The sequence below is a fragment of the Stegodyphus dumicola genome, chromosome 3 (genome assembly GCF_044657685.1).
Source record: "Stegodyphus dumicola isolate Sdum_Otavi_A_Nest chromosome 3, ASM4465768v1".
Taxonomy (NCBI): Eukaryota; Metazoa; Arthropoda; class Arachnida; order Araneae; family Eresidae; genus Stegodyphus; species Stegodyphus dumicola.
In genome coordinates this window covers 128,276,253-128,293,665 of record NC_140770.1, presented here as the reverse complement: position 1 = coordinate 128,293,665, position 17,413 = coordinate 128,276,253, and the positions used below count along the sequence as shown (strand labels likewise).

Sequence of the window (17,413 nt, the reverse complement as noted above, 5' to 3'; positions counted from 1 at the left end):
TTGACACAGCAATTATAGGACTTGAACAGCGGAACTTTGTAACTAAACAAGAAATTTTGTCTGTTTAATAGAATTAAAAAGAAAATATTATCACATGAAACGAAGCAACTTACATTTAAAGAATTGTTTAATAAAGTAAACAAATAAATATTAAGCTTTTTCTTTTTGTAAATTTTGATACCCTTTAGATCATAATTGTTCTTTATTTCATAAATTACAGCTTCATATTTTTTATTTTATAATTTCTGCATGCCATCTTACCAGATTTAAACTGATGATCTATAATCTGGAAAAATCGATAATCCGGAATCGCAGAAGTCCCGACGAGTCCGGATTAACGACTTTTGACTGTATACATTTGTTTTTTTAAAAAATTATGAATTGGTTCTTTTTGTTTCTTATTGGTTTATATAAATTATGTCTAGTTCCTTTTTAATTTCTTTTTATTGATATGCCTATTCGTATCGGGGAGGTTTCTGTAGACAAGGGTTTCTAAAATGCATTGGTTTCTAAATTAATTTTTCTGAAAAATTAATTTTTTAAAAAGTTTAATTTAATACTTGACTTTACATTGCTTATTTCTCAAAGAACTTTATTGTATTTTCCTTTTAGAACTTAAATTTTTAATTGCTAATTTCTAAAGGTACCACTCTATTGGTATTTCTTTTTGGACATTATTCTTCACTCTTTACTTTTGGTTTTGACTTTTACCCTTGCCTGCATGAATGATGAAACAGGAATTGAAAGATTGGAGAGTTAGGTTTGGAGGCAACTTCCCCTTGATTAGTCTTGTCTCCTGCCTGCTCAACAGTCATTCACTTATGCATTAAAAAAAATTTTTTTTTTTTAGATTAATTTTAATTTGCTAAATTGATGAATTTATTTTTATGGTTTGGTTTTGCACTTGATTTACTTATGCTATCTGAACTTAAATGATATTGTAGATTAGTTCAAAAATTAAATCTTTTATATGTTTGCAATTTTTTAAAATTATTTTAACTTCAAATTTGCTTTTTTACGTATATACATGTTTGTTAAAATTTAAATTTGTTTAAATTTTAATTTAATTTAATAGATATTGGTACATATTGAAATTTGGCATATTTGTTATAAGTGATAATAATGCCAAATGTGCTTTATGCACTTTGTTAGAATTATTTGAAACAATGAATGATGCACCTTTTTCCCACTCATTCACAATTAAAAAGGGAAAGGAAAATAGGTTGTTATAAATTAAGAATTTTAACAAGTTAATTATTTTTGGCACAAATTGAAAAAAGTGTGCTGAGATAAATTTTTAAATTTCATGGTAAGTTTCTCACCATATTTTACAAAATTTAATATTTGGGCATAATTTGAGTCATAGACTCAGAATATGGAAAAAGACAGCTACGTCATTTCAGAAAAAGTCCGATTTTATGTCAAAATACATATGTTTAAACATTGCTGTAAATAAATCTAATATACATTCTGAGTTGTGCTTTTGAGACGTGAAATATGCAACTTAAATTTCATTAATCGGCCCAGTAAAATGGAAGATAAAGAACTGTCCTTTCCCTTTTTTCGTGTGCAGAGTGTACATTTTACATTTAGTAAAATGCTAAAAATTGATGATATACTTTCACCTTCTTAGGAACACAAGTTTTACCTTTTATCTAAACTTTTCATTAACTGTAGTTAGTGTTAATAAATAGTACATATTATTTAGAGGACATATTATGAATGTTTTTATTTAGTAATTAATTTTTGTTTTGCTGTAATCTGCATTTTTAAATAAGATCTGAAATTGTTTGAAAAGCTTTACTTTATATTCTGTTTTAGGTATCCTGCTGATTTAGCATGGCAAATGAAATTGTCCCGTGTTACAATCCGATCTTCTGAAGGTTTTAGGCAGTTGCACAATTTTCTCGTTTCGGAAACAGAAACAGTATGTTGTTACTATAACTTCCTTTAATGAGTTTTGTCTTTTTATGTCAATAAAGTAATGCTTATATTTTCATAATAAGTATTCGTGTAACACTGCATCATTTTTTCCTAGGGAAATATTAGTAGGCAAGAAACTGTAAGCATGATACCTCCACTCTTACTTGATGTACAGCCTCATCATAAGGTAAATATTCAGAAATAAAAGTATGCCAAAATATTCATTAATAGAAATATGCTAAGTGGTGTACCAGCTTGTGTAATAATACTGTACATTAAATAAAAATAAGGAAATCACCAAGGAAAACAATCATCTGCAGGAAAATTTTATTTATGTTGTATAAAGCTAATAAACATTATCAAATGAAAAACTAGATTTCATATGCCTTATGAAGTCCATTATGGAGAAATATGTAAGCATTTTCCTTCTCATACTATGTTATATAATCCAAGCTGATAAATCCTGAGCTGATAAGAATATGGTTTGACGAGGAAGATGGGAAACTAAGAAATTAAAACTGGAGTTTTCACAAGTTCAACGATATATAATATTACCTATAAGGGAGTTCTTTCATTCTTGTGCTGGCTAACAAGTAGAATTATTCCCATGGTAAAAAAGGCATAACTTTAAGATCTTTGAAAATTGCTTGAATATATTACTTGTCTTATTCTCATAATCTGCAGGGAAAGCATGTTCAAGTTGAATTTTTCTTAGTAAACCTTGTTAATGTTAGTTCCTCAACAAGTGTAGAAGCTGATGAAGTAAGTTTTCATTTTTAAGATTTTGTTGGCTCATTGGTTCCTGTATTTCAAATACAAGGGACAATCATTGTTTTTTGTGGGATTTTGCCTATTGTTATCAAATTTGGCTCCAAATGAATAAAACTGTAGAATTATGTTAATGATTGAATCATTATGAAGTATGCTGTTTTTAATTGTTGTGAAGTGTGCTTGTATAAAATTGTTAGTGATGTTTTCTGTTTTATACTGTGTACAGCTACTACCATTATACAATAGGATTATACAGGATAGTTCATGAAAGCCAGTAATCCACATTCATTTTTGGACATAAACAAGCAAAATTTTGATTTTCAGAAAATCAGGATTGCAAATTGCTGAAAATTTATTCTTATATATATTTGAAAATATACTTTATTTATGAAATATAATGATAGAGAAAAATTAATTTTATTATTAAACCCACCTAGCATTCTGTGTGCAAATCAACACTTTAATTTTCTTATGAATACAAATCCTGAATTTTTGCAAATTTTTCTTTTTAGATCCCTTCTTTTGGATACAAAATTCTCTTCATAATAATCTTTTAAAATTACTTTTGAACTTATATGGTTAGCATATGTAAAAAATTTATTTGTCCACAACTTTTCACATGCTATGCATCTCATAGCTGTTGCATTTACTTTTTGCACCACAGACAACTGTGTTTATATTGACACTGAACAGGGATAAATCTATTAAAAATAGAAACTGTAAAGATCATTCTGGCATTAATAATAGAACACATTATTAGAAAAATGGACTAAAAAACAAATAAAGCAATAAATCTGAAATTTCAATTTTAGGACATTTTTTTAGTAATTATTATTTAATTTCGCATATGCTGAGCATAAGAGGAATTAGTGTGAGAATTAAATTTAGGAAAAATCTTGTTGCTGATTGTTTTTGTAAAAAGTACATTAATTTTTCTTTTATTTAAAAGCATAAGAACTACTTTCAGAGTGGTTTTTCAGGTTGATTATTATTATTATTTTTCTTTTCGTAAAATGATTTGATATATCTTTTCTGAAAGAGTTTTTTATTTCTTTAAAATATAAAATATTTTCTTTCACTTATCCCTTTTCCATTCAAATTTTTCTCTTATACTCTCATTATTTTCTTTTTACATGACTGTGTTTAAAAATATAAAATAGTTTTATATTCTATAAATCTTGATTAAGTAATTCTTAAGACATGGGTATGTTTGGTTATTGCTTATACAATAACACTCCAAGTTTAATGAAAATGTGCTCCTTAGTTATTTGCATGACCACCGCATTGAAAGTCACCAAATTTTCAAAATGCACAGAAATCTGGCAACAATGTATATGACAGTTCTTCAGGAAAATATGTGTGTGATAATTCTTTACTTTTTAATGAATAGCATATCTATTTTCGGATGCATTTCGCCTGCTGTACTTCAAATTCCATTGCTTTTTGTAAACAAGTAGTTTTTTTTTTTTTTTTTTTTTCGACTTTTAAAATATGCAGTTGTGGGATTTGGTTGTAATAGAAAAAAATGCAGTAAAATTTTTGAAGAAATATATAATTTTGCTTCAAAAATGCTAAGGGAAACTATTGATTTGAATTTATTCTTAAAACAAATGCCATTTAATTTTCACCAGAACAAAAGAAACAAAAACCTGTCTGTTGGTAAAATAATTAACTAATTAAAATGTAAAATATGTATACAGATAGTAAAAAATTTTTGGAATTAATAGTCATCATTCTTTTCTTTAAAAAAAATACCTAGCTGCACCAAGTTGGCTGCACAAATATTTTAATTACCGGAAAAAATCGAACAGTTAGAAATGTAAACAAAACTCAAAAAGACAAGACCTTGTAAAGTCTATGTCTCTTTGGAACATAAACTTTTGAAAGGACTCTTGAAGAATAATCTTCTAGCCTTGTGAAACAAAACAAAAATCAGAAGAAGGGTGTATAAGACCCTTTTATTCAAACATAAAATTAACAATGACCCGACTTGGGTCACACAACAAGAAGCTACGCAGTTCTTGCTTAACAGAATAACATAACATACTAATTTCATGTTGTGGTAGATTAGCCTGAAGGCTCACAGAATACTTTAAAGTGCAGGGAGAGCTCTGGTTTGTAGTAAACTAGCGAGATAAACCTAATGGCTGGAACACTCAACATCACTAATGCAAGTCACTAATAATCACAGCACAACATGGCCTGGAATAGGCAGACATGTTCTGAAACTCTTGCTCAGGATAACAAATCACAACTCGCACCTCTAAGCGAAATCTAAATGTCTTGCCACTTCAATCATTCTTACGCATCTGCAAACTTACACTATGTACCTGCACAACTGCTGGTTGACAACTAGTGCCATCTGCCTACACTCTGGGGATAAAGTATTCTCTTCACAATAATTACTTTTCAAATGCTGATGCTTGTAACCTTTTTTTTTTTTTTTTTTCCGATCCACCTACATTCATAATTCTCTAATTCTCATAACCCTTCGTACAGATATACATCCTCTCAAAGTATACAGATTATTGGAATTTTGCTGTTTGTTCCTGCAAACTAAGTAAATGTTTTTTCCCTGCTTCCTGGCCACTTGACATAAAATTGACAGCATCTTTCACATTTTGAATTATCTATAGAACTTCCACTCTTGTTGACAGTTAGGGCATCAAAAGTATGTTACCTAATTCACTGTTGTTTTCACTGTTAAATAATTAAATCTGAATTTTGACAGTTACTATATCTAAAATTTGTGCATTCCAGAATTTAGATGATGTTTCCACTACTTCATCTGCATTAACAAAATCTTCAAAATGTGCCCTTTGGCATCATTTCAACCCTATTTTTTGAGAGAAATTTTACCTTTAGATTCTAATTCCAATTCATAATTCACTTAAATTTCAGCTTTACAAATGTAGTTTTTTATTTCTTTGGATCGGGGTATGGATATCTTTAAAAGGCACTTAAAAAGACTGATTTCTTGTACCTACTGCTCTCCTTTTTTGAGAAACCATTTCCTGTTTACAATAATAGTCTTCGTTATCAAATGTATTCATCTCTAAGGAGTTTTTTTGTTTCACAAGAGAAGGGAAATGCTGGAAGGATATGATGATGTATTGGTCTTCTTCTCAACCTACAAATATCATAGTGGAATCCAATTAATTGTGAGTAGAATAAATAAAATTATCATCATTTTTAGTCTCTTGCAAAAATCACATTTAAACATTGGATGGTGTTTCGACAAAGGGCTGTGATTAAAAACATGCATGGTACAAATCCAATAATTCAACTGAATTTTGCTTTATGGAAAAGTTTGCGAGAAGACCTATTATTTATGCCTCAATTACTTCTGCACAAACAAGAGCCTGTTTATCATGATACAGAGAACATCGACTTTAGACCATGCATCAGTGGGGGACCATTCTCTTCACAGATATGACTCTTCATCCTAACCATTGATTCTTAGCATACCTTCATCTCAAGAGAACTAAGAGCCTGCTACCTCTCCCCCCCCCCATCTTCTGAGAAAGGGACCAGTATGATAGCTTAAGTTTGATGTGTAGGCAGCAAAATGGATGAGCGCGCAAACCTTCTTGACTTTATGGAAACACTATGACTGTTTTAATGTATAGGAAACAAATCTTAAGGCCTTGCAGCCTTTTCAGGGCTGCAGTTGGGTCTCAATTTTTTATGGACAAAATGCTCATCCACATAAATCTAATCTAGGGAATGGTTTTCAAGAGAGTGAGAATATTAACTTGGTGGTTTGAGTATTCAGATCTTCAGATCTAAACCCTATTAAATATGTATGAGAGACTCATGAGGGAGCAATAGCAACCTTGCCCTGCCTGACCTTCCGAGACCTGAAAAAACATTGCTGCAGGAGAGGGACCAAATACAACAGGGATTCATAAAATATCTCATTTTGCAGTATCATATTACATTCTGAAAACTGGGACTCTTAAACTCATACTTCTATTAACCTACTTTTGTGTTTGATCTTGTAATCTCTGTTTCCTTCCTTGTAATCTCCTTCTTGCACCTATGAGTGTAATGCATGATGATTCATTATGTACTTATAACTATTGCACAGTATTTTTTTTTTTTTTTTTTTGTATTATATGTCAAATTTAATTTCATTAAAATCTCTCTATCACTTCTAGAGATAATTGAACACATTTGAAATTTCTCTTAATTTTGAACACCAGTGTGTATGCATATGAGTCATTAGGATCATTATGCTAAAAAGTTTAGAAAACATTGGTCTAGTCCAGTGGTCTTCAAATTTTGTTAAGTAATCCATTTCCCCCCCTCTCTGTGTGTGTCTGGGGGGGTGCCAGACCTCTGTTACCCCCAGAAAAATAAATGTTGAAAAAAGAATTAAAAATATTTCAATATTAAATACTTTATTTGGGGAATGAAAAGAAAATCATTATTTCATCATCAATTTACTCATAAAAACTGATCTGCTTTGTATTGTTTTAGCTAATAATACAATTAAAAATATTTAATTAATTATTTAAATATTAAGTTTTTGATCCATGTGATATTCAAAACTAATATCTTGAATTTTAATTTTTACTTGTAAAACTCCTAGAAGAGTTATGTAGAGCTCCATGGCTTAACTTAATTGAATATTTAGATGTAAGAAAAAATACAGCACTTCATAAATTATTGATTACTATTATATGTTCTGCAAGCAGAAATTAACTTTAACTTGTTTACTAAATACAAATAAAGCAGACATTAAGTCATTAAGACATAAGCAGACATAAGCATAACAGATAATTTGAAAATTTAAATAATTTAAAGCACAATTTGAAAACCATTGGCTTAATCAGTATTTTGTTGAAAGTAAAATAATTCAGCTGTTAAAGTATAATAATTAATGTTCAATAATTTTAGATTTTACAAAAGCTTTTATCCCTTTAATAAAATTCCAGAACGGTAACTCATACGTTTTTTTATCACATGCTTCATTTAAAGTTATTGTCTACTACTCTATACAGTGTATCCCTATCAAGAGGACTATTTTGGCACATTGTGAATAATATATGTATAATTTTAGACTTTGTTTCAAGAAGTATTTTGTCCATTCTTTTTTATATATGTAATATTTGTTTCTAAAAAATTTTCAAATTATCTGTTATACTTCGACTTGATGTCTATTTTATTTGTATTTAGTAAACAAGTTACAGTTAATTTCTGCTTGCAGAACATATAATAGTAATCAATAATTTATGAAGTGCTGTATTTTTTCTTACATCTAAATATTCAATTAAGTTTTCTTTAAGAAATTTAATTTTAAAATATATTTATTATGAGAGTTTAGTTATAACTGTCAGATATAAATAACATGCTAATGTAAATATAAAAGTAGGTTAGCTTTATAATTTTTAAAATATATATATATGCTATAAAGCATAAATTAGCGAGATAAATAAGTGAGGTATGTGTATAATAATAAGATTGTTAGTAATGTTCTGAAGTTGAGTTTTCAGAGTATTAGAGAGATGAGAGGGAAACAAAACTGCTCAAATTGTAGTAAACTGTTTACTGTACATCACTAGTTGCAATACAATAATATCATTGTAATTAAGGAGGAAAATTGAGCATTTATGTAATTTTCCCTTTGCAATCTTCATTTGCCATTTTTTTCAGAAATGTGATTTTTTAAAAGGGATTCAATATGGATTACATGATATGGTAACTGCCTCAGACAGCCTCAGTTAATTATCTGTTAAAATCTTTGTTTGGAGATATCATGAGACAAGGGTATCATCTGTATACTGAAAGTGTTTGAGAAACCACAAAATGAAACTTTATTTTACTACTACCAAAGCACCAAAATGGTGTGTTATGAAAATTAATGGTACAATAGTTTACAGAGGTTTTTGTAAATTTTTGTTTTTTTGCTTTTCAGTTTATTTTGAATTAATAAAATAGCTATTCTTATCATAGAGTTATAGGTATTATTAAGGTTACCATTCCTAACAGTAACTAGATTTTGTGGCAGCATTTGTATTTGGCATCAAATGGTTTTCCATCAATGGAAAAATACCAGATTTTATTTATAACAAATGAATGATATTTAATTATTTTTTGCTTTATAAGTGCTAAAAATATAAAATCATTATACAGTCAAAAGTCGTTAATTCGGACACCCATAATCCGGACCTCAAAGCTACAAACTTTCTGTGCATGCGCCGTGTTGACGCATGTGCATAGGCGTTTACGCATGCGCGTAAGACCTTTATGGCTACAAATATGCGTGTGCGCATGCGCATAATACGTTTACCCATGCGCGTTTAATGTATAACGGACAGTATAAGCTAAGCTAAAATTATCTAATTCAGTTAATGTTGCAGATTGCGTTGTTCCTTAATCTTCGAATTGGATCCGGCTTATTATTTTTTGTAGACTGTTAGAGCAATTTTATAAAAGTAAGCTTGAACTTTCGATTATGTCAAATAGAATTTCTGATATATATTTACTAATATGTAAAGGATCTACAAAGCGAAAGTATGTTTCAAAGTCCATTAAAGTGGAATTTCTGTAAAAAATGGATAAAGGCATATCCTTTGTTTCTCTAACCATTCCGAAATCTGTTTATCAATTTCACGCTGCTCTGTGGTGGGGGGAGGGGGGAAATGCCGCGGTGAGCAATGATTTGGAAGTTTATCTGTCAGCACTATCCTTATCTTAAGGGCAGATGTTTTTATTTTATTCAGCTTATAATTCCTTACTAAATGTAATATTTCATCTCGATGTACTCCGTCTTTGATATGATTTAAATCAAATTCCTCGTCATTATAATTCGCTTCCGATAGTGAAAGAAAGTGACACAGAGATTATTGAAAACGAAAAAATTTCATTTGACAAATTAGTCGGTATTCTCGACACAGCAATTATAGGACTTGAACAACGGAAGTTTGTAACTGAACAAAAAATTATGTCTGTTTATAGACTTAAAGAGAAAGTATTATCACATAAAACAAAGCAACTTAAACAACTTACATTTAAAGAAAGGTTAAATAAAGTAAACAAATAAATATTAAGCTTTTTTTTTTGTGTGTGTGTAAAATTTGATATCCTTTAGATCATAATCGTTCTTTATTTCATAAATTAAGGTTTCATATTTTTAATTTTATAATTTCTGCGTGCCATCTTGCCAGATTTAAACTGATGATCTATAATTGGGAAAAATCGATAATCCGAACTCTCCGAAGTCCTGCCGAGTCTGGATTAACGACTTTTGACTGTAGTAGTATTTTTATAAATGTTTGATTTATATTCTCCTACTTTTAAACAAAAAATGATCTTAAAAGGTAACTTCCTGTCTTGTGTGTGTTAGTGCCATACACGAAACAGGAAGTTAACAAACAAGAACAAGTGTTGTTTAAAAATATTTATTTTTTAGTCTTGAGTATTAACAATAAGTTAATATCATAGTTTTTTTTAAAATTTATAGGATCTAAAAACTATTCTTTATGTTCTTTAAACAGTTGTAGTTAATTTTGTTTTTAAAATATGGGATCTTTATCTATTCTCTAAACAATTACCATTTATTTTATGAATATTTTATGAAAGAAAAGAAAATTCAAATAATTTTATAGGTCTTAGATATGTGTGCTGCTCCAGGATCTAAAACGGCTCAACTTATTGAATTTCTACATAGTGATGAAGGAAAGATTCCAGGTTTATATATATGTACATTTTTGCTTTTATATTATTGAATAACACTGTAGTTTATATGTGCTTTATATGTAAGTTCTTATTTTGCAGATGGTTTAATTGTTGCAAATGATCTTGATAACAGACGATGTTACATGCTTGTTCATCAAGCTAAACGGCTGAATAGCCCATGTCTTCTCATTACAAATAATGATGCTGCGAATTTCCCCAACATTAGAATCAAGGAAGTGAGTATAATTTATTTATTTTACCCAAAAGCAAAGTTGACCTGTTTTTGAAATAATCTCAAAGATCTAACATCTGGCAGACTCTTTTTAAAATGCTTTGTAGGAAGAAGTTTATAAAATATTTTCTTCTTCACATATTTAAATATGAAGATAAGTTTATTGGGGGGGACTGGCTTAAATCATTTTTAACAAGATATAAGAACAGATATTTCTAAAACGTAAATCAGTAGTGATCAGCTTCTGAATATGTAAGAGCTAGTTTTAGAGATGTGCTTACTCTGCATATACTAAACATGTTTTGTTTAGCCAATGTTAAGAAGTACATACTGAAACAATATTCATTATGTATACATTAATTATAACACTATATATCTACTCTGTCTATGTAAAATACTTCATGTAACTATACCACAGTAAGTTCTCCCCCCCTACCATGTGTGTGTGTGGCAAAAAGAAAATTGTTAATTTATTATCAAGTATATACTATCTTTAAATCTTTCAAACTAACAGTGCAATGTATAGCAACAATATAAGTTATTATAATTAAGACACAATAACACGCCGAATAAATACTAATTCAGAAGTCAAACAACAAAAATCAGCGTTAATTTACAAAATTTTCACAGGACTAGTTTCGATGGTTTTACCGAACCATCATCTTCAGCTGCAAAACCGCAAATGAACAAGATAGGAAATAATGTTTAGATAAGATAAGAAAGCCTGGACAAGAATAAGCAAGTGGCGCCATCTGTTGGCGAAACCAGAACTAAAACATAATTTCTCTAAAAGCCGAAGGCAAATTTGGATTGGAATTAGGATCGTTAACTAGAACAGAAAGATTTTTATGAATGTGAAATGCCTCTAGAAAATCCAGTTCTCCAATGGAAGATGTTTTTTGAATAATTTTGGCAGCAGAAAAATTGAAAGTGTGATTTTCGGACCAACAATGTTGAGCAACAGAAGACTTCTGTGTTTCCTTTTTTCTAACATATGCCTCATGTTCTTTGACGCGAAATTTTAAGGCTCTCTTAGTTTGGCCAATGTACATTAAACCGCACTGGCAAGGAATCCTATAAATACCCCAGGAATTCATATCCGGAATGGGGTCCTTGAGTATAGAAGTTGGAATTTTATTGATGGGAGAGTAAACAACCCGAAAGTTAAATTTCTGCAAAATATGTGCAACTTTATAGCTAATTGATGGAAAGAAGGGAATGACAACAGAATTTTTATAATCTCCTAAAATAAGAGTGTGGCTTTTAGTGTGTTGAGATGAGAATTTTTTAACTGCTTGATTAATAATGTTGGGTGAAAAGCCCCTGTCAATAGCTATTGCTTTTAAATAATTTAGTTCTTCATCAAGGGCTAGTTTGGAGGAGCAAACTTGAAGAGCACGGAAAACATAGGAATAAAATGAAGCTAACTTTTGTTTAGTCGGATGACATGATTTAAAGTGTGGTGGAAGGCAAACCGATGAAGGTTTACGGTAAACTGTAGTACTGAAGTTGGATGTGTTACGTGTGACCATAATGTCGAGAAACGGAAGAGAATTGCAAGTCTCAAGTTCAAAAGTGAACTGAATAGCAGGATCAATAGAATTCATTGTTGAAAGAACTCTATTTAAATCATCTTTATTACCTTCAAACAGGGTAAAAGTATCGTCTACGTAGCGGAACCATGCCGGGAAGTTTAAAGTTTCAAACAATTTTGATTCATAATAATGCATGTAGATATCAGCCAGGATGGGACTGAGGGGGCTTCCCATGGCTAATCCCTCAGTTTGCTTGTAATATTTATTTTGGAAAACAAAATGTGTTTTCTGTTTGAAACAAACACATTTGAAAAGCAGAACCTTTTCAAAGGTTGGCATTGATTACGCCGGCCCATTTTCTGTTAAAATGAAAAGGGGAAGAGGTATAAAACCAATTAAACGTTACGTCTGTATTTTTGTTTGTTTAGCTACAAAGGCTATCCATTTAGAGATTGCTAGTGACTTATCAAGTGAAGCATTCCTAGCTGCTCTAAAACGATTTGCTTCGAGGAGAGGAAAACCTCAAGAAATAAGAAGTGATTGTGGAACTAATTTTACAGGTTCAAATAAAATCCTCAAGGAAGCAGTTTCATCTGTCCAGTCAACCTCAGAATTTCAAATGAAAACATAAGGTGGAAATTCAACCCGCCAGCTGCTCCACATCATGGTGGTATATGGGAGGCAGCTGTTAGATCTATGAAGCTGCATCTAAAGAAATGTGTTGGAACTCAATTTTTGACTTATGAAGAGTTTCTAACTCTAATTGCACAAATCGAAGCATACTTAAATTCGAGGCCAATAACACTGGTCTCCAGTGATCCCAATGATTTGACAGCTTTGACTCATGGACACTTTATTATAGGGACTTCTTTAACAGCTGTTCCGGAACAAGATTTAAGCGAAGTACGAGTGTCTCCATTGCAAAGATGGCAACTAACACAGCAGATGTTCCAAGGGTTTTGGAAGCGGTGGTCTAAAGAGTACCTGTGCCAACTACAGCAGTGTAGCAAATGGAGACAGCCTAGCAGAAATATTCGTCTAAATGACTTGGTTCTCATTAAAGAAGATAATATGCCTTCATTACGGTGGAAACTCGGGCGAGTAATAGAGGTGTTTCCTGGAAGAGACAATAATGTCCGAGTGGTTAGACTAAAAACTGTGCACGGGGACATTAAACGTTCTATTACCAAACTGTGTCTTTTACCAGTTGAAGAACATTAACTTAAGTGTTTGGTTTATATTGAATATGTTTTATTATTTTTTTATTTCTTATTGTACTAATAATTTTATTTGTTCTAGTTTAACCCTCATAGTTAATGTTTCAATATAGTAAGATATAAGATGTTTTGCTAGAAGATTGGTAAGTGTGATATGTAATTTTATACTTTTTGAAGGTTTTTGTATGTTTTCAGTTTCTATATTTTTCATTTACTTGTTTGCATATATTGAAGATTGTATTAAGATGAATGTAATTCATCGGGGGGAGGATGTTTTGGCCTCCTCGGTGATTGCGGTGATTTGTGCCCAGAGGGCGCACCGCACAAAGAGTTAGTTGCGTTACAGAACGTAAGGGAAGCGGACACGTCAAAATGTTGGGTGCATTACCGCTAATTGAGGTAATTGCATCGTATCTGTCAGGTGGCAGAATATGTCTATCATGTACATGCCAGGAGGCATAACGCTTGTAAACATGCCAGGTGGCATACGACTTGTAAATAAATTGTAAATAAATGTACAGTAAAATATCTTGGTGCAATAGATCAAAGAACACGCATCAACAACCTTCTGATCATTTGGATACGTACACCTTGCAAGGATTTATTCAAAATATTTAAATAATTTGTAATGCCCGTTAGGAAAGCAAGTGAATAAGTAAAATTTTTATCAACTAAATTTGCTGTCAAATTTTAATTGACGGCAATTTCTGTGAGAAAAAGATGAACTTCTTTACGAAGTGTAAAGAATCTCCTCAAGCACTTTCCAGCACTTAATCAACGAACATTACTATGTAAAAGCAGATCTCCATAATCAGTTTCCAATTCATCTAAAAATGTTTTAAATTTTCGGTGTGTAAGAGAACGATTTCCGCCGTGAATTAAGTTAGTAATTTTGCAAACTTTTTCCATTACGTCTTTTAGTTGTAGGGATAAACCACATAATGCCTCCTGATGGATAATACAGTGTAACATATGACATGTTACTCCTTCTTTTTGCAAAAGTCCCACAAGCCCAATATTTTTGCCCGTCATAGCTCTAGCACCATTGGTTACAATAGCAGTGCACTTGTCAAATCCACCATACTGCTCTACTGAACATTTTAACTGTTTGTAAATATCTTCAACTTTTGTTGTTCCATGTAATGATTGTAATTTTTGAAGTTCTTCTGAATAATTTCAGTTTTCATTTACAATTCTTATAAAGATAAGCATTTGACTTGTATTGGAAATGTCTGTGCTTTCATCCAGTGCTACCGAAAAATAGCAGCAACTATTGATTAGGTTTTCTAATTTATTAGTGACATGCATGCTAATCTCGTTTACACGTCGGCTTACAGTCTGGTGAGAAAGTGATACTGTTTGAAATTTTCTTACCATTTCGTTCTAATTAAATGCTTGAGCCATTTTTATGGCACATTTTTTAATGAATTCTCCATCCAAAAACGGCTTCTTTGCCTTTACTATTTCTAAACAAACTTCAAACGATGCAGCTACAGATGCTTCTTGAAATTTTGGTTTTTGATTAAAATAAATTGTTTGCTGATCGAGCTGCTTTTTCATTTTTTTCACTAGTGATATTTCCATGTCTTGCGTGTACGAATGATACTTTTTTCCATGCATGGAAAGATAATGGCACTTCAAGTTATATTCTTTACACACAGCTATGATTTGTAAACATTCCAAACACTGTGGTTTACCAATCTTGTTCAGAATAAATAAATAATCTATCTCCCAGCAATTGAAATTCTCGATTTTCGAGGTCTATTTTTCTTTTATTAGTAACACTCATATTCAATAATTATTGTAATTAATAAATAAATATGAAATTAAGTTAATAATATTATAACACAGTCACCGCTCAACAAATTCTAGACAAGACTGCACTCGCACGATTGCATGAATCAACCAAATAGTGCAGGGTAGTGTACGCATCACGTGCCCTAACCATAGATAAGCAACAACCAACCACATATATAATATGTGGCACCAACGTTAAGCCAACCATCATCAGATGTTAAACGGATTGCTGCTGTATTCAGCCAGGTTAACTGAAGTTACTCAAACTAAATAGTACCTACTTTAAATTCAAATTAGATTTAAATTTTTGCATAGTAAAATAATTTTAATATTAATAATAATAATAATAATAATTTAGTAACATAAATTTATTCATAGTAAAATGTACTCGTGGACTGTAAAAATAATTGCTGTATTGTACAGTTGGACAGCCCTGTTATAAAGCAATGTCCTGTAGTAAGAAAGGAATTATATAAACTAAGTATAAGAGAAAATTACCATAAAATTATTTAATATATTTAAAAATCAGTTCTTTTTTAAATATATATCTTCTTATGAAAAAAAAAATAATTAATAAATAAAAAATAAATAAAAATTTAAAAAAAAAGTAAAATGCAGAAACACAAGAAAACACACAAAAAGAAAATATATATGAAGAACATGGAATTTCCTTTAAGATTATATGTATATTTTATAAACAGGAACTGTTTACAAAACTTAAAATAAGACTTTAATATTCACTTCAAAAGCACTGAAAGTCTGAATATGCCAGCACTGCTCATAAAATTGAAATATGATGCATTTATCTTGATATTTTGATGCAAGAAGAGTTGATTACATTGAAAGAAGGCATTCAAGCAAAAGTCTTATTCAAAACACATGTGCTAAGTTTTGGAATTTAAAAGTCATCCAACAAAAATATCCCATAATAAAAGTTGTTAATAACATCATTGACTTTTCTTACCTAGTAGAAGCAAGCTATAGCCAAGTCAATAATTTACTACAGAAAACCAGAAACTGTGGAGTATTTTTGAGCAAAGCATTTAAGAATTAAGTTAAGCAATTTTATGCCAAATATTTAAAAATTCGCATTAATGCATCAAATCAAACACAGTAGTCATGGTAATTAAAACTGAACCTTTGTAAAATTACAATTTGAGATTTTTTTCCTGAAAATTTGCTTATAAAATTGAAAATAATAAGAATAAAAAATAAAAATCTAATATATAATTGTTTTCAAAATTTTGTTCATATTCTTAATCTAATTGCTTTCTTTAACTTATTTATGAACAATTATTTGTATTATGATTATAATGCATATTATAGAGAAAAATGTAAGAAGCCAATAAAGAAAAACATTCTTTTAAAATGAGCTGATGCAAGAAAAATGTTGGCAATCCTTGATCTAACTTCCTGTAGCTACTTTGCCATTGTGGCCACGTATAATTTATATCCTTATAATACTCATGAAAGACTTCAAACAAACTAAACAGACATTAAAAAATGTATCTTTTATTTTACTTAAGACTTAAAATGCATCCACCTTGACAGATGAGACTCTTTACCTGTCCTTCTTGAAACTTCTCTTTAGGGTATTGCAGAAGGCAAGGTGCACTTCACCATCGCTTCCATAACTAATCATCATATTAGAAGAAATTTAGTGACGAATCATTGCAGAAATATGTAACTCACAGCATATGCACAGCAACGATATACATGGTAGGAAATTGATTAATGCTTTGATGCACATTAATTAACAGGAGATATAGGTATATAATGTCTGATAAATGAGCTTCCATCTTTCTAGCAGTAAGTGGTGTGTGACACATTTTTGTATTATAAGAAATCAAAATTTTCAAGCAATTAAATCAGCTACTTTTATAGAATGCCTCAAGTATTTATTTCGCTTGTATATATATGCAAAATTCATTTTTTGGAGAAGATTACAGTAATATTTATAAATAAAAAAATGACTTTTTGGTGCAGTAGACATTTTTAATAATTTTATTACACTTAAAATTTGATAAGTAGTTTACTAAATATAATAACTTATTAATTCAGAAGTCAAACAACAAAAATCAGCGTTAATTTACAAAATTTTCACAGGACTAGTTTCGATGGTTTTACCGAACCATCATCTTCAGCTGCAAAACCGCAAATGAACAAGATAGGAAATAATGTTTAGATAAGATAAGAAAGCCTGGACAAGAATAAGCAAGTGGCGCCATCTGTTGGCGAAACCAGAACTAAAACAT

At 30.4% G+C, this 17,413-nt stretch overlaps 1 protein-coding gene across 1 annotated transcript in view; it reads left to right on the top strand.

Moving 5' to 3' along the window:
* Nucleotides 1–17,413, top strand: part of Nsun2 (tRNA (cytosine(34)-C(5))-methyltransferase Nsun2) — a 116,206-nt gene that overhangs the window by 45,625 nt on the left and 53,168 nt on the right. Inside the window, exons 5-8 of the mRNA XM_085813300.1 lie at nt 1,822–1,927; nt 2,039–2,110; nt 10,308–10,389; nt 10,477–10,613. Of these exons, the coding sequence (XP_085669426.1) occupies nt 1,822–1,927; nt 2,039–2,110; nt 10,308–10,389; nt 10,477–10,613 (397 nt within the window). The remainder of the gene's footprint in view (nt 1–1,821; nt 1,928–2,038; nt 2,111–10,307; nt 10,390–10,476; nt 10,614–17,413) is intronic.